Source organism: Eschrichtius robustus, chromosome 6 (genome assembly GCF_028021215.1).
Source record: "Eschrichtius robustus isolate mEscRob2 chromosome 6, mEscRob2.pri, whole genome shotgun sequence".
Taxonomy (NCBI): Eukaryota; Metazoa; Chordata; class Mammalia; order Artiodactyla; family Eschrichtiidae; genus Eschrichtius; species Eschrichtius robustus.
The window spans coordinates 138,501,506-138,526,481 of record NC_090829.1 but is presented as its reverse complement, the minus strand read 5'-3'; the positions used below and the strand labels follow the sequence as shown (position 1 = coordinate 138,526,481).

General features: G+C 47.9%; 1 protein-coding gene across 2 annotated transcripts; it reads right to left on the bottom strand.

Annotated features, from left to right (window-relative positions):
* Window positions 1-756: 756 nt before the first annotated feature.
* On the bottom strand, window positions 757-24,691 carry CHAF1B (chromatin assembly factor 1 subunit B). Of its 2 annotated transcripts, none has more exons than XM_068547046.1 (14): window positions 24,613-24,691; window positions 23,726-23,920; window positions 23,152-23,287; window positions 21,339-21,456; window positions 20,858-20,961; window positions 16,993-17,089; window positions 15,247-15,331; window positions 13,698-13,791; window positions 9,357-9,426; window positions 9,170-9,261; window positions 5,228-5,375; window positions 4,013-4,444; window positions 2,039-2,133; window positions 757-1,470 (listed from the first exon to the last, which is right to left on the bottom strand). In XM_068547046.1, the coding sequence occupies exons 2-14, from the start codon at window positions 23,849-23,851 to the stop codon at window positions 1,379-1,381; spliced, it is 1,689 nt and encodes a 562-aa protein (XP_068403147.1). In that variant the 5' UTR covers window positions 23,852-23,920; window positions 24,613-24,691; the 3' UTR covers window positions 757-1,378. The 2 variants fall into 2 exon arrangements, with proteins under 2 accessions (XP_068403147.1, XP_068403148.1); XM_068547047.1 differs by having other exon boundaries at window positions 23,152-23,284.
* Between the last annotated feature and the right edge of the window lie 285 nt (window positions 24,692-24,976).

Genomic DNA, 24,976 nt, shown 5'->3' with positions numbered 1-24,976 from the left:
TGACATTTTTAAATGTCTTCATGTTGAACGTCACGTGACCCACACCTGCATTACTACAACTCTGCACAGATCCACCTGCCAGCTCTCCACATGGTAAATCATCCCGCTTGCCACTTTCCCATGTAGAGAGAGGCAGAGTCTTTTTCTGGTTAACTGGGTTGTGGATTAGCAACAAGGTGACGCTTCTTTCCAGCTCTCTTCTTTGCTGCTGACCTGAGCTAACAAGAGTGTGTTCTTCCATCTTCAGCGGCTCCCTGCCAGAGCCTGGACCTGCGGGTCCTGAACTTGCCCTCTGATTTGGTTCAGACAGGGAAGGGGTCCTGGGTGTAGCCTCACGTGCGGGACTCACCGAGTTCATCATGCCAGAGGGACAGCATCGAGGGCCACGAAACCATCTGTAAACTCCTCGACGTGAAGCAGCCGCACCAGCTTCTGGGCTCCACCCATCACCACCTGTTGGTCACATTACCAGTGTCTCCTGCGCTAAGAGGAGACTCCAAACGCAGGAGGCCTCCTGCAGCGACAGCACGTCATACGTCTCAGCCCATGAGTCCGCTCTGCTCCCAAGAGGGAAAGGACCAGGCCAGCATCCCAGGGACCGAGAGCAGAGGCACAGACTGCCAAGGCAAGGTACTTTTTTTGCTTTGAAAAATCAGTCTAAGAAGTTAACCTATTTGGATACCAAACTGTATCTAAAGTAAATTCTCAACTCTCCCCCCTCCCCAAAATAAAATAACATTAATAAAAACATAGACATTTTAAGGAAATATGCCAAAACAGTAACAAGGGTTCCCTCTGGTGGTGAGATGGGTGATTTCCACCTCCAACCCGTTTTTTCTACTTCACTCTTTACTAACTTTCTAGAATGTGCGTTACCACCTTTAAAATCAGAAAGCAAACATAACAAACTTCCAAAAGTTAATCAACTATTTAAAAGCTAAGGTGATCTAATAATCAAACACTCTAAAATTCAACAGAATAAACCTTCTCGAATCACCTTCTCCTCTAATTAATTCTAGCTGTGGAAGGAGTCCACCCACAAAGTGTCCGTACTTTCAGACAAGTATTCCAAGGGGGGGATTTACTGATTTTCACACTAGGTAACACTGAACTGTTCCAGTCTCAGAAATTCATCAAAAAGAGAATTTAGTCTATTAAAATGTTCACATCTCTGAGGTAAAAATGTGTGCTAAATACAACAGCCAACATATTTCTGGAGAAAATCGGTCCACGTGTATCTTCTGTTACAGAAATCCATTTTCTAGTGTCCGTCAGGCTCCGTCTGATTCCACTGGTCTCAGGTGTGTTTGGTCTCGCCCCTCTCTGGGCACACGGGGGTCCCCAGACCTAGCAGCCTTCAGGCACGTGACAGGTCTCATCAGGGGTCCAAACCTTGGGGACCTTCTCTGTGCTCACTGAGTCTGGGCCGCTTAAGCTCCGGGGGACTGACCTGAAGGTCTCCAGGCATCTCTAAAATGTGAACACACACGGGGTGGACAAGTGAGTGAAGACGTCTTTAAGTCAAGAGCTGACGTTTACAAACTAAATTTCATGCGCAGACAAGGAACTGAACTGCCTGGCCAGGTCCTCTATGGATCTAAGGGGAAGATCTACCCCAGTGGTTCTCAACCCGGGGCGACTGTGCCTCCCGAGGGACAGTGGGCAGTGTCTGATGACATTTTAGAGCATCACAAGTTGGGGCAGGGGATGGGTACCGGCATCCAGGGGTGCTGCTAATCACCCTGCATCCACAGCGCAGCCCCACAGCGAGGAATGACCTGCCCAGATGCCAACAGTGCCGGGGCCGAGAACCGGCTCGACACCGTCTCCCAAACCCACCGTCTGCCTGGCAGGGAGCGCCTTGGCGGGAGGGTGGGCTCCCGGATGAGAATACACACGCAATCAGTGGGTTTAAACGACGGGCCTGGTGAGACGCATCCTTGCTTTCTCAGAACTGACTTCAAGCTAGGTGGTGTTCATTTCCAAAGAGATGGTATTCTATCTTTAATTATACTAAACCAGTAACAGTATCACTTACCTGGTTGAATTTCTTCTGTGGAAGGGCTGGAAATTACGCTGGTTGGTATAGAATTCGGTGGAGTATCTGTCTTTAAGGGTATTAAGTTTATTCTCCTTGATGAAAAAAAGAAGTAAAAGGCCATTAGTATCATAGGAATGGTTTGTATACAATACCAAATTTCAAAGGAAACATTTAAAACTTTCAGCTCATATCATGCAAGGCACTGAATATAATGTCAGTGTGCCCCCTTTAGTAACTAAGGATCATGTATTAAGTTAAACCATCACATAAATAATAGTCAACTTAAACCTTAACCAGTCATCTAAAAGTTTCAAAACCCGTGTTTTGTGAACTACCAATGACATGCTAAACACTCTGCTAGATGTTTCCTACATAAGCCTATCAGACATGGCTTCCAGTGTGGAAAGCTCCAAAATATAGATGGTTCTTTTTCAAAATCCACAGTCTTAATTCTCAACAACTATTTTTTTTTTTTAATTATAACTGCGAGAAGCTCTCAAGAAATTAAGAGGGGAAAAACTTTAATACCAAAAATATTTCTAAGAACACTTTCCCACTCCCTTCCCCCACCTAAAAATAAATTTAAAAAACATTGCTAAGGACTTCCGTGGTAGCACAGTGGTTAAGAATCCGCCTGCCAATGCCATCGACACAGGTTCGAGCCTTGGTCTGGGAAGATCCCACATGCCGCGAAGCAACTAAGCCCGTGCGCCACAACTACTGAGCCTGCGCTCTAGAGCCCGCAAGTCACAACTACTGAGCCCGCGTACCACATCTACTGAAGCCCACGCGCCTAGAGCCCGTGCTCCGCAACAAGAGAAGCCACCGCAATGAGAAGCCCGCGCACAGCAAGGAAGAGCAGCCCCCGTTCGCCACAACTAGAGAAAGCCTGCACGCAGCAATGAAGACCCAACGCGGGCAAAAATAAACTAATTAAAAAAAAACATTGCTAGTCTGTAGAAAGAGATACAGAAAGAGTCCAGCATTACACCTAAGCCGCATTATGGATCCGCCAATGAAGTCGTGTGAACATGGCAGAGCGCGTGGGAGGTGGGCAGTGCTCCCCTCACCCCCCCGCCCCTTCCCCAGGCCGCCTCCCGGTGTTGGGCGGTGGGCGGGGAGAAGGCCGTGTGCAGGATCAGAGGCGTCCAGGGAAGGAAGCCTGGAGGCCGGCTGCTGCCTCACGACGGGGGCCATGCTGGGCAGTTCTGTCCACTCTGCAGTGCCAGCCGTGAGCTCGGGCACGTTCACCGGCCAGACGGGCATGAACAGGGGAGAAAACAACAGCAGCGTCCCCTGGAGGTTATTCAGACCAGAGGTACTGTTCCCCATGAGCCAGTCTGCTGGACACGCCAAAACCACCTCAAGGAGATGCTCCTTTGACTTCCTACCTATTGTAAGTGCCTGTTACCGTCTGGGCAGGAGAACACGGGTAAAGAACGGGGACACGCGTCCTGTCCTGGGGGACTTGTACTCTAACTAGGGAAACAGAAGCATAAATCAAACACCTGCTATCGAATGTGACGTGTTGTGACAGAGAAAAGGGCTGAAGGGACATCCAAATGGGTCTTCTGGGAGGACTCTAATGTCACCCAGGGGAGCAGGTGTCCAGGGCGTCCCCAGAGGGTAAAGGCGCAGAGGCCTCCAAGGGCAGAGCGTGCCCCGGGGACCGGACGTGCAGAGTCGGGCTGGAGGGTAAGGCACGCGGGACGAAGGAGAGTGAGGGGTCACCGTGCTGGGTGGCAGGCTGCCACAGAGCTGCTGACGGGCCGGGCAAAGAGCCGGGACCTCACCCGACAGGGAGGAAATGGAAGCAACAGAGGTGTGTAAGCAAGGAAGCGGCACTCTCAGGTGTGATGTTAGGAAACATCTCTCTGGCAGCTGTGTGGGATTTCACCTATCAGAGGGGCTTTCGGCTTATCCCGTCTTTTGACGAGGCAAGGCAGTTTCCGTTTCCACCACAGCTCTCACCGTGGTGTCGACTTGCTCCAGGCCTGCAGTGTGTTCAGAGTGACCCTCCGGGATGGGTGGGCTTTCGCATTCTGACTGCCGGGCTGCAGGGTCTTCTCCTCTGAGGGCCCTGCCAGGAAGCCTCTGGCACCGGGAGTGGTCACAGGCGTGTCCTTGGCCGCCGTGGGGGCCGGAGACTGTTTCGCCTGAGGGGGTGTCACGGAGGGGCTGCTGGGGTCCCGGACTCTGCTGCTGGGGGTTCCCTCTCCCAGCCTGGGTCCTGGCGAAGACCCTGGGTGTGTCTGACTCTTGGTTTTCTTCGCTGTATCGGGAGTTCTCATGCACAGAACTGGCTTCTCTTTCAAGCGAATTCCAAGCTCATCCTTCTCGAACGTCACGAAGGAGCAGTAACCGTCCGTGGAGGAGATGGCCAGGAAGGCCCCGTCGCTGGACCTGCGTTCCCGAAACAGGAGAGGAAGCGAGAAGCTTTACCAAAGTCTACAGGCCACTCTTAGCGCCCTCATCACTGGCTAGGAAGTGGAAGTTCAAGCAAACTCACAAGCTTCGTCTGAAGGCAAAGCCGTCAAGGGAAAAACATGACTGAGAAAGGATCTGTGTGGGCTCCTCCCTCACGCCCTTTCGCCTCCCAACCCACCTCTGCTTCGTCATCAAATTCACCGGAATAAAGGTGAGATGACCTTTTTTTTTTTCTTTTTTTTTTTCCTCCAAGAGAAAAAGAAGATGAAAAGAAGATAAAGAGTGATAAAGAGCAAGAACTAGATGGCAGGTGGGCAGGCCCAGCCTGGGCCCGAGCAGACAGTGGAGACAGAACTGGGAGCCCAGGGGTGCTGAGAACCCCAGGCAGAAAGGCGAGGGCAAAGTGACCCCCCAGGACGGGCACAGTTCTGGGGCCCCTCCTTGTCTGCGCAGCAGGGGCCCGCGTGTGTGGGCTTCCTCCCGGAGAGCCTGGCGAGTCCCCACAACACCAGGGACCCCGGGCCTCCCCTTGGTTTATGAGAATTAGATGAACCACACACAGTCTGCATGGAATCAACACCCACTGCAGTCACAACAGGAAGCAGTATTTTAGCAAGTTAGAAACAGCTTTCCTTTTTACATTGATTCCTTTAAAAAAACTGGTAAATAAGGGCCAAAGAAGCCAACTGTAGGATGAAATGCTCCCTGACCCGAGGGGCAACTCCAGGGGAATGCACGCTGTGCCCCCCATCCACTCACCAGGAAATATCGCTCAGGGTGTGGTAATGTATGTTAGACACGTAACCAAACGGGAACAGCTGCTGGGTGTCGTACAAAAGCACAGAGTCTTCAGAAGCCACAGCAAACACCAAGCGGTACGGCAGGCTCACCAGCTCCACACCTGGCTCTGGTGACGGGCGAAATCAGGAACAGAGAAAGTCAAACAAGCAAAAGCGAAGGTCCCAAAGAAAACAAATATCCCCCAAAAGCCCTCTCCCCAGGGACGTAAGTGATGTAATTTTACCAAATGCTTTACGGAAGAATTCAGTTTTTTGTATTATTTTATATAGGAATATAAGAATCAAGGAGAACCATGCAGGAACCAATGAGGACACTGTGTTATGATTCAACACTCATGGGCACCTGCGGTTCAAAAAGAAGAGAAGAAAAAGTTGTGTGAATGAGGCAAGTCACCCTGAGGGCTCACTGCCTGATAAGGAAAAATCAGGGTCACGTAGAAGCATTTCATGAAGTGATGTTTTAATGCTGTCAAGTTAATCATAGTCATTCACATAAAGGATTAGAAACTTAAAAACAGCTTCTGCGTCCGGCCATGGAGTAAGAGAGACCTGACTGACCCTTCACCTGAAACAATTAAAATACCAGGCAAAATACTGAAACAGGTTTTTTTAAGACACTGTCCATTAGGCCATGAAGGACAGCAATCCCTCAGAGACAGGAAGCGAGAGAGGTGAGCCCTACGATCACCTCCGCTTACTGCCTGGAGTTTCCAGGCCCAGCAAAGGTGGAGGGAACCCAGGCGGCGCCTGGCAGACGCCCTGAGCTGGGAGGCCAGGAGGCCAAGGCGACTGGAGCGCGTGGGTGGAGGAGCAGAGACAGAGCTACAGGGGCCTCGAGTCTTCAGCTGAGTGCTGACCAGCGCACGCAAGTGAGAAAACTAGCCAGGGCCAGAGCGAGAACCACGGGAAAGAAAGAGCCATCCCTAAGGAAACCGTAAGCAAAATGAAAAGACAATCTACAGAATGGGAGAAAATATTTGTAAATGATGTGACCAACAAGGGCTTAATTTCCAAAATATATAAACAGCTCATAACAACTCAACAACAAAAAAACAACCAACCCTATCCAAAAATGGGCAGAAGACCTAATAGACATTTCTCCAGAGAAGACATACAAACGGCCAATAGGCACATGAAAAGATGCTCAACATCTCTAATTATTAGAGAAATGCAAATCAACACTACAATGAGGTACCACCTAACACCAGTCAAAATGGCCATCATTAAAAAGTTTACAAATAACAAATGCTGGAGAGGGTGTGGAGAAAAGGGAACCCTCCTACACTGTTGGTGGGAATGTAAGTTGGTACAGCCACTATGGAAAACAATACAGAGGTTCCTCAAAAAACTAAAAATAGAGCTACCATACGATCCAGCAATCCCACTCCTGGGCATATATCTGGACAAAACTGTAATTCAAAAAGATGCATGCACCCCTATGTTCATAGCAGCACTATTCACAATAGCCAAGACATGGAAACCACCTACATGTCCACTGACAGATGAATGGATAAAGAAGATGTGCCATACACACACACACACACACACACACACACAATGGAATACTACTCAACCATAAAAAAGAACAAAATAATGCCATTTGCAGCAACATGGATGCAGCTAGAGATTATCATACTAAGTGAAGTCAGAAAGAGAAAGACAAATACCATATGATATCACTTATATGTGGAATCTAAAATATGACACAAATGAACCTATCTAGGAAACAGATAGAGAATCACGGACATAGAGAACGGACTGGTGGTTGCCAAGGGGGAGGGGGTCGGGGAGGGATGGAGTTGGAGGCTGGAGTTAGCAGATGTAAGCTTTTATATATAGAATGGATAAACAACAAGGTCCTACGTATAGCACAGAGAACTATATTCAGTATCCTATGATAAACCATAACAGAAAAAAAAAAGAATGTATATATGTATAATTGAATCACTTTGCTGTACAGCAGTAATTAACATGACACTGTAAATCAACTATACTTCAGGGCTTCCCTGGTGGCGCAGTGGTTGAGAATCTGCCTGCCAATGCAGGGGACACGGGTTCAAGCCCTGGTCTGGGAAGATCCCACATGCCGCGGAGCAACTGGGCCCATGAGCCACAATTACTGAGCCTGCGCGTCTGGAGCCTGTGCTCCACAACAAGAGAGGCCACGATAGTGAGAGGCCCGCGCACCGCGATGAAGAGAGGCCCCCGCTTGCCACAACTAGAGAAAGCCCTCGCACAGAAACAAACACCCAACACAGCCATAAATAATAAATAAATAAATAAATAAAAACAACAAAAAAAACTATACTTCAATAAAATTAATTAGTTAATTAATTTTTTTAAAAAAGAGCCACCCCTGAAGCTCACACAAGGCTAGAAACAGCACATGTTCCCACCAGCCAGAGTGGAAAACCGCCCACTTCATGGGCATCAATTAGAGCATCCAGGCGGCTCTGCCTCGGTAGTGGAGAGATTAGCCCTAGACTAAACGCCCCTGTGATCCCACCTGACAAAGCCTAACAGCAAGACCCCTAAGATGCAAAGTGTTTCCAAGCAACCTCACTGCATCCCAGAATAAAGCTCAAGGATATTTATAAGGATGAAAATATATCCGGCATCCACTAAGGTAAAATCCACAATGTCTAATAAAAAATTATCAAATGGACTTCCCTGGTGGCACAGTGGTTAGGAATCCACCTGCCAATGCAGGGGACACGGGTTCAATCCCTGTTCCAGGAAGATCCCACATGCCGTGGAGCAACTAAGCCCATGCGCCACAGCTACTGAGCCTGCGCTCTAGAGCCCAGGAGCCACAACTACTGAAGCCCACGCGCCTAAACCCCGTGCTCCGCCAAAAGAGAAGCCACTGCAATGAGAAGCCCGCGCACAGCAACGAAGAGTAGCCCCTGCTCGACGCAACTAGAGAAAGCCCGCGCACAGCAATGAAGACCTAATGCAGCCAAAAATAAATTAATTAATTAATTTTAAAAAATTATCAGGCATTCCAAGAAGCAGAAAAATATGACCCATAAATGAGGAGGAAAAAATCAATCAAAACCAATCCTTTGTACACAAAGCCATTAAAAGAGTTATTGTAACAAGTGTATTCCACGTGTTCAAGAAGCAAGAGGGAAGGTGTAAAGCAGAGATACGTGAGGAAGACCCAAGTTGAACTCTAGAGATGAAGACTACACCGTCACAGATAGAAAATACACTGGATGGCACCAAGGGCAGGTGACACGGAAGAAGATTAGTGAACTCAAAACAAGCTGTAGAAACTATCCACAGAGAGGAAAGAAACAAGTAAACAGAGCATCAGTAAGCCATGGGTAACTTCAAACAGCCTAATACATGTGTAGCTGGAGCCCCTGAAGAAGAAGAGAGAGAGGGGGATGACAGAAAAAGTATCTGAAGAAATAACTGGCGCAGTTCTCCAAATTTGATGAAAACTATAAACTCGTAAATCTAAGAAGTTCAATGAACCCCAAGCACAAGAAACATAAAGAAAACGGCAGCAGGCACACCGTTATCAGACTGCTGAAAGCCACTGTTAAAGAGAAAAATCTTAAAAGTAGCCAGTGGTGGAAAAACAGTTAAACAAAAATCCAATTCATATAATTTTTCCATAATTTTCCATAATTTTCACTGCATAGGAAATCAATAATAAATGACATTCAACCTGCTTCAGCAGAGAAACAAAGCTAATATTTTTAGTCCTTTAAAGTTGCTTGCAGCAAAGAAAGTGTATCCTAGACAACGCAAAATCTGACACGTATTTTGATAACATCAGTCTTTGCTCTCAAGACTGACCAAACTGAACCAACCCACATACTCACCTCTCCCCACCCACCCTGGTGACCTGCCTCAGAGAACGTGACACACCCCTGTGGCTCTAAGGTACCTGCTTCCACCACTGGCCTCAGCTCAAAGTAGACGGGGCAGCAGCGAACAGCGAGCGTCGCCTTCCCAGGACACGGAAGATGGGCGATAGGCCTGCAAGATGAATCGCGGTTTTGCAAAAAGGCACCGTCACTCAACAAAAGCAAAAAGAAAGGGTAAACATTTCAAAGATTTCTTCAATTGCATACCTTTTAAGATTTTTCCTGGAGAAAACATAAGTTGTATTTGCTACGTTTTCACCGGATTCCACACATCCAGCTGGGGAAGCAGTAGAGGAAGGCAAGGCCATGTGTTATTAAACTGTTCATCAGCAAAGACGCAAGAGCATCAGTTCTGGTTTGTAAAAGATTTTCCCCAAAACATTATTACCTGGACAATGTTTCTGTGACTGAGGACAAATGCAAACACCCTGTCCCTGCCTGGGCTCAGCCCTTTACTCCAGTTCTACCCACCGGTCACCTCCCCAAGGGGCTCAGCTGCCCCAGAGCCCCTTCCAGGTCTGGGTGGGAAGAACATAAAGCAGGGAGCCCTGACCACAGCAGACCTTTGCCTGGGAATCCAGCCAATTCCTGCTAGTGAAGTGCTATGATCAGACCCTCGGCTCTCTGTCCCCTGGATTCTGACCTCAGTTGCCACCCAAAACCTGAGACTCAGGCCTTTTCCCATCAGCCTGATGGAGCCCAAAGGCTGCCAGGAGACCAGCCCTCTGCTGACATCTCCAGCCCCTGCAGAAGCTGCCTTTGCCCTGGGGAGCAGTCCACATCTGAGAGCCCTTCTACACTCACCTCAGGCTGTACTCAAAACCAGGTCAGATCCTGTTGGAGAATGACCGTCACACACAGTTACTCTTGGGAACATCTCCCTGTTTTACATTAACATTTCCTGACACACACACACACATATATAATCTTCCATGTGACCATTTCATACCCGCTGGGGAGGGCAGCAGACACAGCCAGTAGTCTTTCTACTCTCTTCCCATCTCACCCCATCCTTCCATCCCCAAGTAATCCATTTTAACAAACCATCAGGTCATTCTATATTTCCTCCATGCTCACATAATTGTTCCAACCAGTTATAACTCAATCGCTTGTATATTCATATGGTGGGTTTTTTAAATCTATTTTACAAAATTGGATATTATTTATACTTCTGCTCATTTTGCTTTTCTCAGTCAATTACTCATGACAGTTAACCTGCGTGACACTAATGCATCCTTTCTTCAGTAGCTACCTACTATGCACTGGTCTGAAAATACCGTAATTTATTCACCCATTCTCTGTTAACGAGTATTGTTTTGTTTTTGTTTTATTACAACTAAGAGCCATGCTTGGACTTCCCTGGTGGCGCAGTGGTTAGGAATCTGCCTGCCAATGCAGGGGACACGGGTTTGAGCCCTGGTCCAGGAAGATCCCACATGCTGCGGACCAACTAAGCCCGTGCGCCACAACTATTGAGCTTGTGCTCTAGAGCCCGCGAGCCACGGCTGCTGAGCCCATGCGCCACAACTACTGAAGCCTGCACTACTAGAGCCTGTGCTCCGCAACAGGAGAGGCCACCGCAATGAGAGGCCCGCGCACCACAGCGAAGAGTAGCCCCTGCTCGCCACAGCTAGAGAAAGCCTGTGCGCAGCAACAAAGACCCAACACAGGCGAAAATAAACAAATAAAATAATTAATTTTTAAAAAAGTACCTGTCATTAAAAAAAAAAGCCATGCCTGCAATAAACATCCTTGGACATATACTCTTACGTACTGTTTTCATTTCTTGAGGAAGTGAATGTCAGACAAGGGGCGGATTGGCTGAAGAGTACATGCATTAAACGGTTACCAGACTGCCTTCCCAGAAGGCTCTAACAATCCACTCTCTCCAGCAACAGCCATACACATGCCCATCAGCGACAGATATTTTCACTTTTTTCCAGCCTGAAATGAATAAAGGGATACCTACTGACGTCACATTAACTTGCGTTGCCTTGACTGTCGGGTTTCCGAACACCTCCCTGTGTGTGCCAATTTTGCACATAGATTTGCTCTTCTATGAGCCGCCTTTTTGTACCTTTCTCTCGTTTTTCTCTTTTGGGTTTTTCTCCTTTTGTCTTTTTGTTCTTCTTGCCAATTTGGAAGAGCCATTGTATATGATATCTGTTAGCGCTCTCTTTTCTGTACCATAACCATTATTTCCCAGTCCCATCATATGACTACTGATTTTGCTTACTGCGTCTTGTGCCATACAAAAGCTCTACACTCAAATACAGCAAAGTAGGTCTATCATTTAAGAGCTTCTGGGTTTCCAGTCTTAGTTTGGTCTTCCCCAGTCCTAGAATGTCCTCCTAGATTTTCTTGCAAGAGTTTTACATTTTTACCATTTTTAAGTATTGAATTCACCTGCAGTTTATTTTATTTATTTATTTTTAAGATATATTTATTTATTTATTTTTGGCTGCACTGGGTCTTTGTTCCTGCGCGCGGGCTTTCTCTAGTTGCGGCAAGCGGGGGCTACTCTTCACTGTGGTGCACGGGTTTCTCATTGCAGTGGCTTCTCTTGTTGTGGAGCATGGGCTCTAGGTGTGTGGGCTTCAGTAGTTGTGGCACGTGGGCTCAGTAGTTGTGGCACGCAGGCTCAGTAGTTGTGGCGCACGGGCTTAGTTGGTCCGCGGCATGTGGGATCTTCCCAGACCAGGGCTCAAACCCGTGTCCCCTGCATTGGCAGGTGGATTCTTAACCACTGCACCACCAAGGAAGCCCACCTGCAGTTTATATATAAGCTAAGAGTCCAATTTAATTTTTTTCCAGACAGCTGGACACTCCAGAACCATTCACTCAATAATCCATTCTTCCCACTGAAATACCACTCAGGTCACCTATCAAATTCCCTTTTATCCCAGAATCTATTTCTGGATTCTCTGTTCTGATCCACTAAGCTATATGTTTATTCCTATACCAATACCATACTGATTTGATAACAATAGCACTACAGAGTCTCTGACATTTAGACAGGCAAATGCCTGCTCAAGTATTATTCTTATCTTTCATACTTTTTTATTATTCTTTGCATTTACTCTCCTAAACAAATCCGAGATGTCATCCAATTAATTAAAAAACCAAAAAGCCGAAACAAACCAACAACAAAAAAAACTTAAATGGGATCCTAATTGGAAATCAATTATCATGTTAATTTTTAGAACACGAAATCTATTTGTTCAGAACTTGTTTTATAACCATCAATAAGACCTTTTAGTCTTCTTCATAAAGGCTCTATGCCCTATTAAATTTCTTCCTATGCATTTCCATGTCTTCTGGGGTTTGCACCGTTATGAATGGAACAATTATCCTTTTCACATTTCTAAGTACTTATTCTACTGTAGCAGATACAGATTTTATGTATTTTACAATATCTAGCCACCTTATCAAATTCTTTTTTTTATTCTGATAGTATTTTTTAAATCTTTTGGATTTTCTAGAAACACAATCCTATCACAAAGTTTTATCTCTTCCAATCTCTGTAATTTCATTTCCTGCATTTATTAACACCACCAAGAATAATAATGGTGGCGGCAGATACCCATCTGGTACCCGATTTTAAATGAAAATATTTTTGGAGCTGCCATTTAGGAAAGGACCTGCTACTGAGTTTAGTAAACAAGTTTCAATATACTTAAGCAACTACTTATTCTTGGTCCTGGGACCCCCCTAGGCCAATGTCATTCTCACGTGTTCCCCAATGTCCTTTTACAGCCTAACCCACACATGTGTGTATGTTTCACACACTCCTGGGGTCTCCTCTGCCCAGCCTGGCGGGGACACTTAGTGGCAAACCTGACCTGTGCCCTCCCGTTTGGCCCAGCCCTGGGTCATGTCATCGTATCATACTCAGGATGGTATCTGAGCCATGGAGAGCCGGGGACGGTCTCCTCTGAGACCATGTTGGCAATAGCACTGCCCTGGCCGATCCTGCTGGACTCAACCTCTCACCCTCCTGCCGACAATGACCCTGACGTGTCCTTGCTGATTCTGCTGACCTGTCAGACTTGACCACTACACTCCCACAAGTTATTCCAACCAGACTTGTCTGTGCCTAGACCCTGTCACAACAGGCTGCTTCATTATTGAGAATAAAAATGATAAAGGCACTTTATCATTAGTTTTAGAACGATGACCTCCATATACATGTCTAGGGAAAAGGCATTCATTAAAATTTTTTTAAAGTTGAATTTGCCTGCGGGAGTATGTTTATCACTCTAGTCTAGTGGCTCCCAAACTTGTCTGTACATTAAAATCACTGGAAATCTTTTTAAAATTCCAAAACCCAGACCACACACTCCAAACCAATTAAAACACAATCTCTGGGGGTGGGACCCAGGTACCAGCACTTTTTGAAGCTCCCTGGAGGTTTCAGTGTGTGGACAAGTTGGGGACCACTGCTTTCATCAGAATTCCCTGAGCTGCATAAAGCGTCACAAAATCAGGAGCACAGACACCACCACTGCTGCTCTCACGCCCTTAAATCAAAAGCTTTGTTAAACACACCTGGTGTGAGGAGCAAAGATCCATCAGGAGTGAAACTAAGTCTACGAAAGAATGATTTCATGCTGTCGTCATGGAACATCCGGTAACTTCTCGCCTGCGGCACACAGAGTCTAAACGTTATTCCAAACCTTCGCATTCACAATAAAGGCTTACCAATTCCTATTTTTTTCTTTACGTGTTGTCATTTCTTACTGACATAATAATAAGTGAAACTGAAATAAATTACATAGCAAATAATCACGCAAGTCTGCAAGGGCAATCACTCATGAACTGATCGCCCATTTTTGGTAAGGAAAGCTCTATGTGTGTGTGTGTATGTGTGTGTGTGTGTGTGTGTGTGTGTGTGTGTGTGTCTACGTGTTTGTGTGGTTCTATAATTATTATACAAATAACCCTCTGTAAGAGCACACACCACACTGTCAACAATGGTTTGTCTGGGGAATGAGACCGGGAAAAGGCAGGAAGGTGACTAGGAGCCCTTTGCTTGTTATCTGTGTGTTTATATTTAGAATCTCCAACTGAATGAACCCTTTTAAAAAAGAAAATAGTAATCCTATCATCTTTTCAAACAACAGTTCCTGAACACCTGTGTGGAACAGTTTTCGCTACCATGCACTGACACTTCATGAACATTATGCATTTAATCCCCAACCAGCCATGACTCTCCTAACTACACAGGTGACCTCTCAGCGCCGGCCAGCTCACAGCCCACTCTGCCTTAACGCGCTGTCCCAGGACTGGATTTGCACCTCATCTCTGCTTTGGTTTTTGTTGTTGTTGTTGTTATTTGTTTGTTTTTAATTTTACTGAAGTATAGTTGATTTACAATGCTGTGTTAACTTCTACTGTACAGCAAAGTGACTCAGTTATACATGTATATATTCTTTTCCATATTCTTTTCCCTTCTGGCTTATCACAAGATACTGAATATAGTTCCCTGTGCTACACAGTAGGACCTTGTTGTTTATCTGCTTTGTTATAGTAACCAACTTGCTCCCTTTCACCTACTAGGATTAGAGTGCTATCTTCATTTGCCAGTTCTTTTAAAAATCAAAATCCTTTCCATTCCTGAGCACCAGCCCGATGGCCAGAGTCCCCCTCCACCTGCCAAGAAGGTGTATCGCCGCGGCTGGATCCACCTGCCTTCCTGTTGCCTAGTGCTGGGATCTTCCTAGTCAGTGGTTCCTGACCCTCGCTGCACCTCAGACCGCGGGGGCCCTGCCTGCCTCAAGCCAAGTGAATCACAGCTCTGGGGGTGGGGCCCAGGCACCCATATTTTTACATGCTTCCCAGGTGACTCCATAGTTCAGCCAGGGTTGGAAACACCATCCTCCACCATCACCTCTCCCCTGGCCCCTAGACGTCCCCACCTCCGTACAGGCCAGCCCAGACCACCACGCTGAGACTTGGTGGTCTAAGAGGAAGTCATACTGCAGTTCAGGTGTCGGGTCCTGGAAACCAGGGGTTTAGCTACGAGCGATGGAGGAGCTCACGACTTCCTAAGTCCCAACTGCAGTACGGCTAAGATGGAATGTCAAACATTTTGTACCTCTCCTTCAGCCCCTACTCCAGATAGCATCTTTGAGACATTAAAAGCCACACGTTTCTTCTGTGTGCTGTACACCCTCAGGATCCTAAGTAAAGAAGAAAAGTCTGATTTATCTCTTCTAGTAAATGAATTATGTTTCACAGAGAAACAATCTATTACCAGAACTGAAGATTGCTTCAACAAGTTTTGGCCTGCAAAACCACTGACCAATGACTTTCACACTTAACTGAATGACAGAGGCAAATATTAACAACCAAAAGGATATCACTAACCAAGTGGGGAAATATGTCATAATTTCATTCTTTATTGGATGTTTCAACTTGTCAATGGACATAAACTTGTAAGCCTGGCCCTATTTTTCAGGTCCTGGGCATCTGGCTCAGTAGCCATCTGTATGACTGCAGTGAGATTTATTTTGTGTGGAACGGTCTTGCCCTCAGGGATTTGCAAGAGTAAGGAAAACAGCAGCAAGTAAATTGGTTGTTGGTAATTCATATTATTCCCTGAGCTAATCAAATTGTTTCACTCCTGACTGCCTGAATAAAACACATATACCAGGGGACTTCCCTGGCGGTCCAGTGGTTAGGACTCTGTGATTCCACTGCAGGGGGCACAGGTTCGATCCCTGGTCAGGGAACTAAGATCCCACAAGCCACTCGGCATGGCCACACAAAAAAACAAAAAAAAGCACGTATACCAGAAAATAAATGACATTTGGAATGTTACAGGAGATTCTATGAAAAATAAACACTTCTTTAGTGCTTTCATTCCAGGGCCATTTGAAATTCAGTTTGTTATAGTTAAAAGTAGTTGGATAAATATTACAAAGGACTATTATGACTGGTGAGTGATATGCTTGGCACCTCTGGGTTTTTTTTTTTGTTTTTTTTCGTTCCAGGAACACAATTCAATTATTGTGTTTAGGGCTTCCCTGGTGGCGCAGTGGTTAAGGATTAGCCTGCCAATGCAGGGGACACGGGTTCGAGCCCTGGTCCAGGAAGATCCCTCTTGCCGCGGAGCAACTAAGCCCGTGCGCCACAACTACCGAGCCTGCGCTCTAGAGCTCACGAGCCACAACTACTGAAGCCCGCGTGCCTAGAGCTCGTGCTCCGCAACAAGAGAAGCCACCGCAATGAGAAGCCCACGCACCGCAATGAAGAGCAGCCCCTGCTCGCCGCAACTAGAGAAAGCCCTCGTGCAGCAACGAAGACCCAACACAGCCAAAAATAAAATAAATTAATTTAAAAAATATATATTGTGTTTAAATGTACCAGTAAACACAGCAACAAGACCTCCTTTCAGAGAAGACAAAATATCTTATTTTCATATTAATTTAAATGGAGTTGTTAAAATCACTGTAGCAGTAAACTCTAATCAAAAAAATGAAATAACTATCCAACCCTACCACTAGTTATCTCTTCTTGCTTAAGTCATATTTATACAAGACTTTTTCTTTAAAAGTTGCCCAAGAAGTTTAAATTTAATTCAAAGCTATTTCTGCATTCATTCACCCACTCAATAAAGATTTATTAAGTACTAACTTCCTGTAAGGCTCTTGTCCTAATTAGTTGCCAATTTCTTATTATGCTGTAAGAATAGCAGTAAAACAAAATGCTTTATATGAAACCAAGAATGAAAGAATCAAAGCCAGACTGTGTCTTACATTGGTTAAGCTGTAATAAAAATACCTCTGAAGAAAATTTCAAGCAAACAGAGATGAAAACAAGTTGCCAAATACTAACTTACCTGTCACAGCTCAGGGTAGCAACATACTGACCCAAAGGATCCCAGGTTACTCCTTGTACATAACTTTTATGTTCATTAAAAATTGAGATCTTTTGTCCTACGAATAAAGCACACAACACACACATTACCAAAACCCACTAATGCACAAATGGTATAAACTACAGTTTAAGTATTGTTCCTTTGTGCCGTTCCATAATTCAGCAGTTGGTAACTGAGACTCTACCAAACTCCACGTCAGGCTCTGGGGACCAAAGATGACTTCACATGGCCCCTCCTCCCAGGGAGCTCACAGCTCATGGTGGGGACAGACCCACCACCAGGCATGCGTACTGTGACATGACGCAGAGGAAGAGGGCAGCTAACAAAGCAGGGGGTGAGGTCGAGAAGGAGTGAGCTCAGAGTTCGGTTCTCCAGGTCAGGCAGGATACAGGGTGCCGATGAGGGGAGAAGAAGGTATTCTGAGCAAATCCAGTGGGTGAAAGTCAGTTTAGGCCTCTGGAGCAGTGACAAGTAGCCAAGACTGCTGGTGTGTGCAAGACCCTCGTGTGCAAGGAAACGGTTCTGGGGGTTCGTGGTGTGGCTCAGAGCAATGCTGAGCTGGGAAGTGACCTGCATTATAAAGATGAAACTGAGGGTCGAAGAGAGCACAGAAAGTGTCACTAGTTAGGAGGTGACAGCAGACCAGGTGAGAGATGAGGGCCTGAACCAGAGCATTGTGACTAGGGATGGGAAAAGGGCTTTGGGGGAAACATTTAGAAGATAAAACCAGTAGCACACAGAGATTACCCGGATAAAAAGAGGAGGGAGTTAGGAAGCCTTGGCCACTCTTAAAAAAACAAAACCCAGGGACTTCCCTGGCAGTCCAGTGGTTAAGACTCTGCACTTCCACTGCAAGGGGCGTGGGTTCGATCCTTGGTTGGGGAACTAAAATCCTACATGCCGCATGATGAGGCCAAAAAAAAAACAAACCAAAAACCCAAAACCTTCTTCTCTGGGGAGTGGTCTACACCCCGTCACTCACTCTCCCGACCTCCTCACCTCCCACTCGCTCAACCCTCTGCCATGGGCTCCCGCTCCTCGCCTGCCCCACCCTGGCCCCGAAGTCGCCAGTGACCTGCCGGTGACTTTCGTGTGTAAAACACACTGCACAAACGTCAGGCTAACTTTCCTTCCCGCTCCCCTTCTTGAAGCCCTTTAGGGGAGTCTGCTGAGATTAAGGTGGCCAGGGGTGAAGAAGAAGGCTAAGGAGACCTACGGAGGTTTGCGGGAGCTGCCGGGGAGAACAGGAGTGGGATCGAACCTTGCAAGCAAAAGGGGTTGGGACCCCAGGACACCATCTGAGGCTGGTGAGGACGAATTTGTAGTGGCCCAATCTGCAGGGTGGCCGGTTTGTGACCAGCTGTGCTCAGCCCGGGACCAGGAAACTGTCAGTATTATAGCACCAATCCTGGGCTGGGGTTTTCTTGGTACGTCGGGTGGAAGAAAAGGGTCTATGTACATAAATGATCCCCTTGGGGAGCAAACTGGACAGAGAAAATAAGAGGTCAGAGGGGCCGACAGAGCAGGAATCGAGAGGGCTCAGGGGACCTGAGGGCTCTAGGAAGGAAAGGAGCAGGAAGCAGAGGTGCTGAGGGGCCTGAAGGCAGCGGCTCTGGCAGGAGAGCAGGACGCCTGGCTAAGATGTCACTGTCAGAGCACTTAAGTGACAGGCCTTCAAAGAGCCCAGCTACAGAATAGTGGACTGACTGACAGGACAAGTGTGGACCAAGTGGGTGTTCTTTTTAAAGGGCCACCTTGAAGATTATGACTCAAACTTTGAAGGAACTAAGGTGATGGGCAAGAGAAGGAATCACAGCATGTGAACTTCCATACATAAAAATGTACTGACAGGGGCTTCCCTGGTGGCGCAGTGGTTAAGAATCTGCCTGCTAATGCAGGGGACACGGGTTCGAGCCCTGGTCTGGGAAGATCCCACAAGCCACGAAGCAACTAAGCCCATGCATCACAACTACTGAGCCTGTGCTCTAGAGCCCACGAGCCACAACTACTGAAGCCCATGCGCCTAGAGCCCGTGCTCTGCAACAGAAGAAGCCACCACGATGAGAAGCCCACACACCACAACACCATACATAAAAATGTACTGACTTTAAACAATTTTGCCCACGTTACACGTTAAGAAAAAAAAAAAATGACGGAGGAGGCCTAGGATGTGGTCTTGATTTCCACGCTCCTCAAAACTACTCCTTCCCCGCCACCCCCTGCTACCTGCTGTGTTGTCCTAGGAGAGTTTTCCACATGCCATCCAAAGACATCTTTTTAAAACATAAGTAGGGGACTTCCCTGGTGGTCCAATGGTTAAGACTCTGCGCTCCCAAGGCAGGGGGACCGGGTTCGATCCCTGGTCGGGGAACTAGATCCCGCATGCATGCCGCAACTAAGACCCGGCGCAGCCAAAATAAATACGTAAATAAATGAATAAATATTTTTTAAAAAATAAGTAAAATCACATCAGTCTACTGCTTAAAACCCTTCAGTAGCGTGTGGTCACACTTTGGTTACAATCTGAGACCTGACCCCTGTGGCCTGGACCCGCCACGCTCCAGCCTCAGGTCCTCCCTCCCTCCTGCTCCTGCCTTCCGTCGATTTCCTGTTCCTTGGACACAAGCAGCAGCTCCTGCCGCCGGGCCTCTGCACCAGCTGTTCCCATGAAATAATGCACACGGCTTGCTCCCCGGCTTCATTCCAGTCTCTGTTCAAACTCCACAAGCTCAGAGAAGCCTTCCCAGATCACCCTATCACTCCCGGACCCCTCAGCGCGCTATCACTTCCTGACATCATGCGTTTGTGTATCCGTCTGACACCCCACTAGGACGTAGCCATTGTATTCACGCATCCTCCAGCACCTGCAAGAGCGCCCAGCATGCTGGCAGTGTTCAAGATCATTACAACTGGCTTCAGGGGGTGATGGCTGATGGGAGTGTCCACAGACACTGAAATTATCCAACACACGGCCAGATTTGGGAAAAAGGAGACAGTGACACGGGTCCTCCACATTGCCGAGCGTCTGGGATTGATGAGAAAGAGCATGACAGAAATGAGGCAAGACAGAGGACGCTTCAGCTGGACCGCACAGAACTAAGAACAGAGGCCTTTACAGCGTGCATGAAAACTGGGCTGATGCAGTGCTGAGACCACAGGGGACGCCAATGCCGCTGCCTGACTCCCGACCTGGGCCCTTGGGTTGCAGCAGAATCAGCAGATAAAGCAGAAGAGAAGAAGAGGTTTGGGAGAAGACATCAAGCTTGAGTACAGGCCAGCAGGAGGTAATAGTGGTCAGGCGTCAGCCACCACTGGCTTTTGGCATTTCACTGCTATTTTCATACTACGGTAACTTCTCACATGTTTATTGTCCCCTCAACTAGTGAACAGGTTCTTTCAAAGCAGTGAGGTGTCCTTGGCTTTCCTTGATGTCCCGAAATGGAAACCTGATCCCACCTACCCCAACATGGAGCATGCAGTGCCTCACTGATTATGACTTGCTAACTTCCCGAGATCCTAAGTTCCAGGGCGGCAGGGATCAGCCGAGTCCCGCCCCGCCGCCCCCGTCATGTCTGCATCCCCAGGCGTGTGGGGTCTACCTTGCTTTGGCACCAGCAACTCATGACACCACTGCTAAGCCTCATACATTCTGACTGAGCCCTTAAAAATGCAGTGGGTCCATGGCATACGGGGCTAATCCCTAACCCGTCATGCCAAACACCTATTTCAGTTCACTAAAAAAACTCTTCTGAAGCCTTTAAAGGTTTGGCTTTTTAGACACTTAGAACAGTCCTTCCCCCGATAATAACAAAAACATATCAGCTACCTTTACTGACATCCCATATGATGGCCGTGTTATCCACAGAGGCAGAAGCCATTAAATTCCCATCGGTTGCCCAGCAAATATCATACACATCTTCTAAGTGGCCCCTAGAATCCAAAGAGGAGAAAAAGCAATTCTTGTCTCAAGGAGAGAAAAAATTGTCAAAAATTTAAAAGCAAACTCAGGGACCATACATTACAATGGGACTTTAGGAATTTCCACTAGAGCTATATTAGCTATAGCTATAAACTACTACCTTCAAGGATATTTGAATCTTTAAAATTGATTCAAGTTTACTAAGGAAAATTTTATAAGACAAACTAAGAAAATCCATTTTAATCATATTTTTATCTTTTAAACTATTCCCGTATTACTGTCTTGCATAAGTAAAAGTTTTAAGTGAGATATAAAAGTCAAAACGCACATCAGCTTAATGCCTTCAGGTGGTAAAGATGAATCCCTCCCAGGTCCCTCCCGAGGTTACCTCAGGGTTTTTACGACAGTCCAGTTCTCCTTGTTCAGCTGAGCCTCATCCTCGTCCTGAAAAGCAATCTGTTCTGGTTCCTTGTTGTCATTCACCTTCCACAGCAGAATGACAGCGTCTGTGGAGCGAGTCAGTTAAAGATAAGCCACGCTTTACAAAGCATGGCTCCTTCGCTTCTGGATTTTTAGGGTATTAAATAATATCTATGTTGTTCAATAGACACTATGGCCACAAGGATTTACTTCTAAGAATTCGGGCAGGAAAAGCAAGTTTGCCTTCCGAACAAAAACTCCAAAATCAAACCCATACCAGATCAGAGCTATACAAGGCCACCTTAAACAGAAGTGTCCCCAAGCCGGCAAAACACTACTGCAAAGCGACTGACTACATTAACAAATCCACAGGCATAACCTGTAAGTGGCCGAATAGGGAAACAACAACAGAGGCACCAACGCAAGGGTTGGCAAATCATTCCTAGCTGTGTAACCTACGGCCAGTCACCTCCCATCTTGATGCCTCGGTCTCCGCACCCGTAAAACGAGGAGGCTAACAGGGCCTAGCTCATCAGCTATCGTGAGGATTAAGTGGTGCAAGTGCATAAAGCACCTACCACACGATGCCCGGCACATGGTAAGCCCATACATGTGTCAGCTGTTAACACCATGGACGTGTCAGATACCTTAGCGTGATGTCATCGATTGTCTGAGTCCTCTAGCTCCCCACGTTCTGACGCCACGCTCACCACATAACCTTCTGACCAAGACTTGGCTCCCCTTCGAGGAATGCCCGAAGGAGGAGAGTGAAGGAGCCGGTGGTGTGGACACACACATGCTCTCCCTAAATTAACTGGAATCCTGGGAGCTTGGCTGAGATGAGACTGGCCCTGACGGACCGGCACTCTCCACATGCTGACTGACTGACGGCAGGTTTCCGGGCCCTCGAGGCCAAAGGACTTGGGCTGCCCCGTGCGGCCTCACAGAGGACGGCCCGCCAGCCTCCCCACTGCCCCCCGTGGTGCTGCCACTCCCCGCCCCTCCCTCGACGGAAACACTGGACATCAGGGCACTGAATTCAACCAGGCTCCTCTTCCTCCTTCTGCGAACAACATCTGAGATTTCTTCTTTCTTTTTATTCTGACTTCTAGACTATGTTAGTTTTAGAGCATGATAAAAAGATTTACTTCTTCTGTATCATTTTATGCCATTTAAGCACAAGCAGAAAGGGAATTTCCTGGCGGTCCAGTGGTTAGGACTCCGCGCTTCCACTGCAGGGAGCACGGGTTCAATCCCCGGTCGGGGGACTAAGATCCCGCATACCGCGTGGCGCAGGAAAATAAATAAATAAATAAGTAAAAATAAGCACAAGCAGAAAATATGAACCAATCTACTCCCACCAAAGAAACATAATTTAGAGGGCTGTTTAGACAATACTCCCCAAGCCAATTAATTCGTTAATTACACAGAGACATGGACCGGGGCTGCGATCACTTACAGATGCTAAACTGACAGCCAAACAAGGCCAGGCCAGTCGCCTTGGGACTTAGAATGGTAAGCACCTACCTACTTGTCTCCAGTCAGCCCAGTGGGAGCAAGTGGGAAAGGGGCCGTTTTCAAACAGGTCTTCCCAGTTTAAGCTTTGCATCCTCCACCCCTTCCCACTCCCCACAACATCATTTTACTAAACTATCTAAATGACAGATTGAGAGGGCCAAGCCACCTCTAAAGTAACAAAGTATGTCTAGCTCAAATCTCACTCTTCAACATGAGACACATGGGTATCTGGTTTCTGGAGAATCTTGAAGTACAATACTCACCATCCCCTCCTGATGCTAAAATTTCCCCATTTGGAGAAAAACGCACGACATTGACAGCTTTGGTATGGCGAGCAAGATTGGACAAAAATTCAACAATGGCCTTTCCATCTGGTCCTTTTTCTACCTTCCAGATCTGCTGATACGAACACATTCATTCAGAGAAACGTATAGCGAGCATGCACCATACTGTACCGACGAAAACACCACTATGCTGATTTTCAGAAAGAAAATTTAGTCTTTCTTTTGAAATGTAAGAGGAAGGAACTCCTATCTGAAACATAAACCTACAGTCCCATTGCCTCCCGCCTCCTTCTAGTGCAAACTGTTTCCCAGGAGGAAACTGGCTCAGGGTTCTACAGCAATGGGCATCCAGTGACATCACTCTAGGTAACAGGACCCCAGGAAGAAAGGTGCTCTCCTCTGCTTTCGTTGTTGACTCAAGGCCCTGAGAATTTAGCCCTCTGGCCTAGATAACTAAGTAGTGTGTGTCTGTTGACACTCATCATAAATAGAAGAGTGGAGAATGCTGCTTCAGTAGTGCTTCCCTGGGCCTTTCTGCCTCGGCCCCATTTACCCTGACAGCGGTGTCCACCCCCGCGGAGGCCAGCCTGTGGATCCTCCCGGCGGCTCCGTGCTGGAAGTCCAGGCTGTACACTGGCTCCTTGTTATGCCAGGCGATCTCACAAGTGATGACTTTCATCCTCCTGAGTCTTCAAGGGTCAGAACACCGTTCCTCGGGGACCGTTCTTTCTCCAAAGACAGAGGAAAGCTGAAAATCGTCGGTAATGAGGTGAATATCATAGCAGGAACGATGTACTGAGCGCTTAGCAGGAGCCAGGAACTCTCCTAACCGTTAAAAACGCACGCTGCGTTGGGAGAGGATGTTACTGCTGACCTCTGACGTTAACACCCAGCAAGTTTCACCTAAAATGGTTCGCTGAGTCGTGGCTGTTCAGTTTATCCTCCTGCTACGTCCGGAAAAGCAAAATGGGATACCCGAGCAGAGGAAATCAAGGCACCGGGTCGGGCCTGGCTGGGCGCCCGCCCCCGCCTAGGGGAGGCTGCCGGGCGAGCCCGGAGAGCCGGGGGCGGGCCGCCTGGGGGAGTGGGCCGCGTGGGAGGGGGCTACCCGGGGGAAGGGGCCGGGGCCGCGGGGGAGGGGCTCTCTGGGGGGAGGAGGCCGCCCAGGGGAGGGGCCTGCCCGGGGAACGGACCGAGGCCGGAGGCGAGAAGGCAGCTCCCTTCCCGCCGCTCCGGACGGGGCGCTGGGCCCGGGAAGCCGGGACCGGACCTGGCTGGGAGGAGGCCGCTCGGGGCCGGGGCGGGGACCGGCCGCGCGGACGCGCGCTTCTAGGGAGCTATCCCGGGTCCTCGCGGCCGGCCCTCAGCGAGAGCCTCTCGCCCCCCAGGTCCGGCCGGGAAACCGCGGGGACGCGGAAGCCAGCGCGGGGGAAGCCTTACCTACAGGGACGCGGTCAGTCCCCGGGGCCGCCAGCTCCCGCCGCCGCGCGCGCCGGTTCCCGCGCGCTGCAGGCCCCGCCTCCGCGTGGGCGGGACTCCCGAGACTCCGCCTCCGCGTGGGCGGGACTCCCTGGAGGCCCCGCCCCGCCGCAGGGGATGGTCCAGCGCCGCGAGTCCTGCGAATCTGGGCTGGCTCCCGCGGGTTTATTAATTCCGTGCGGACAGATGCACAGGTGGAAGAAAGGGGGAGTCCATCGATTCATTCGTTCAATCACTTATTCCCTTGTTAATTCATTCTTTTAGCAAACATTTACTGAGCATCTGCTATATGCGGAACCCTGTGCCGGCCCTGGATACACAGTGG

Bases quoted from the DNA above. Each gene is read 5' to 3' on its own strand.
- CHAF1B (XM_068547046.1), bottom strand. From the start codon at position 23,851: ATGAAAGTCATCACTTGTGAGATCGCCTGGCATAACAAGGAGCCAGTG. The intron at 9,262-9,356 runs GTATGCAATTGA...TTCATCTTGCAG, and splicing joins TCCAGGAAAAATCTTAAAAG to GCCTATCGCCCATCTTCCGT. The intron at 2,134-4,012 runs GTGAGAGCTGTG...TTTTTCATCAAG, and splicing joins TGGAGCAAGTCGACACCACG to GAGAATAAACTTAATACCCT.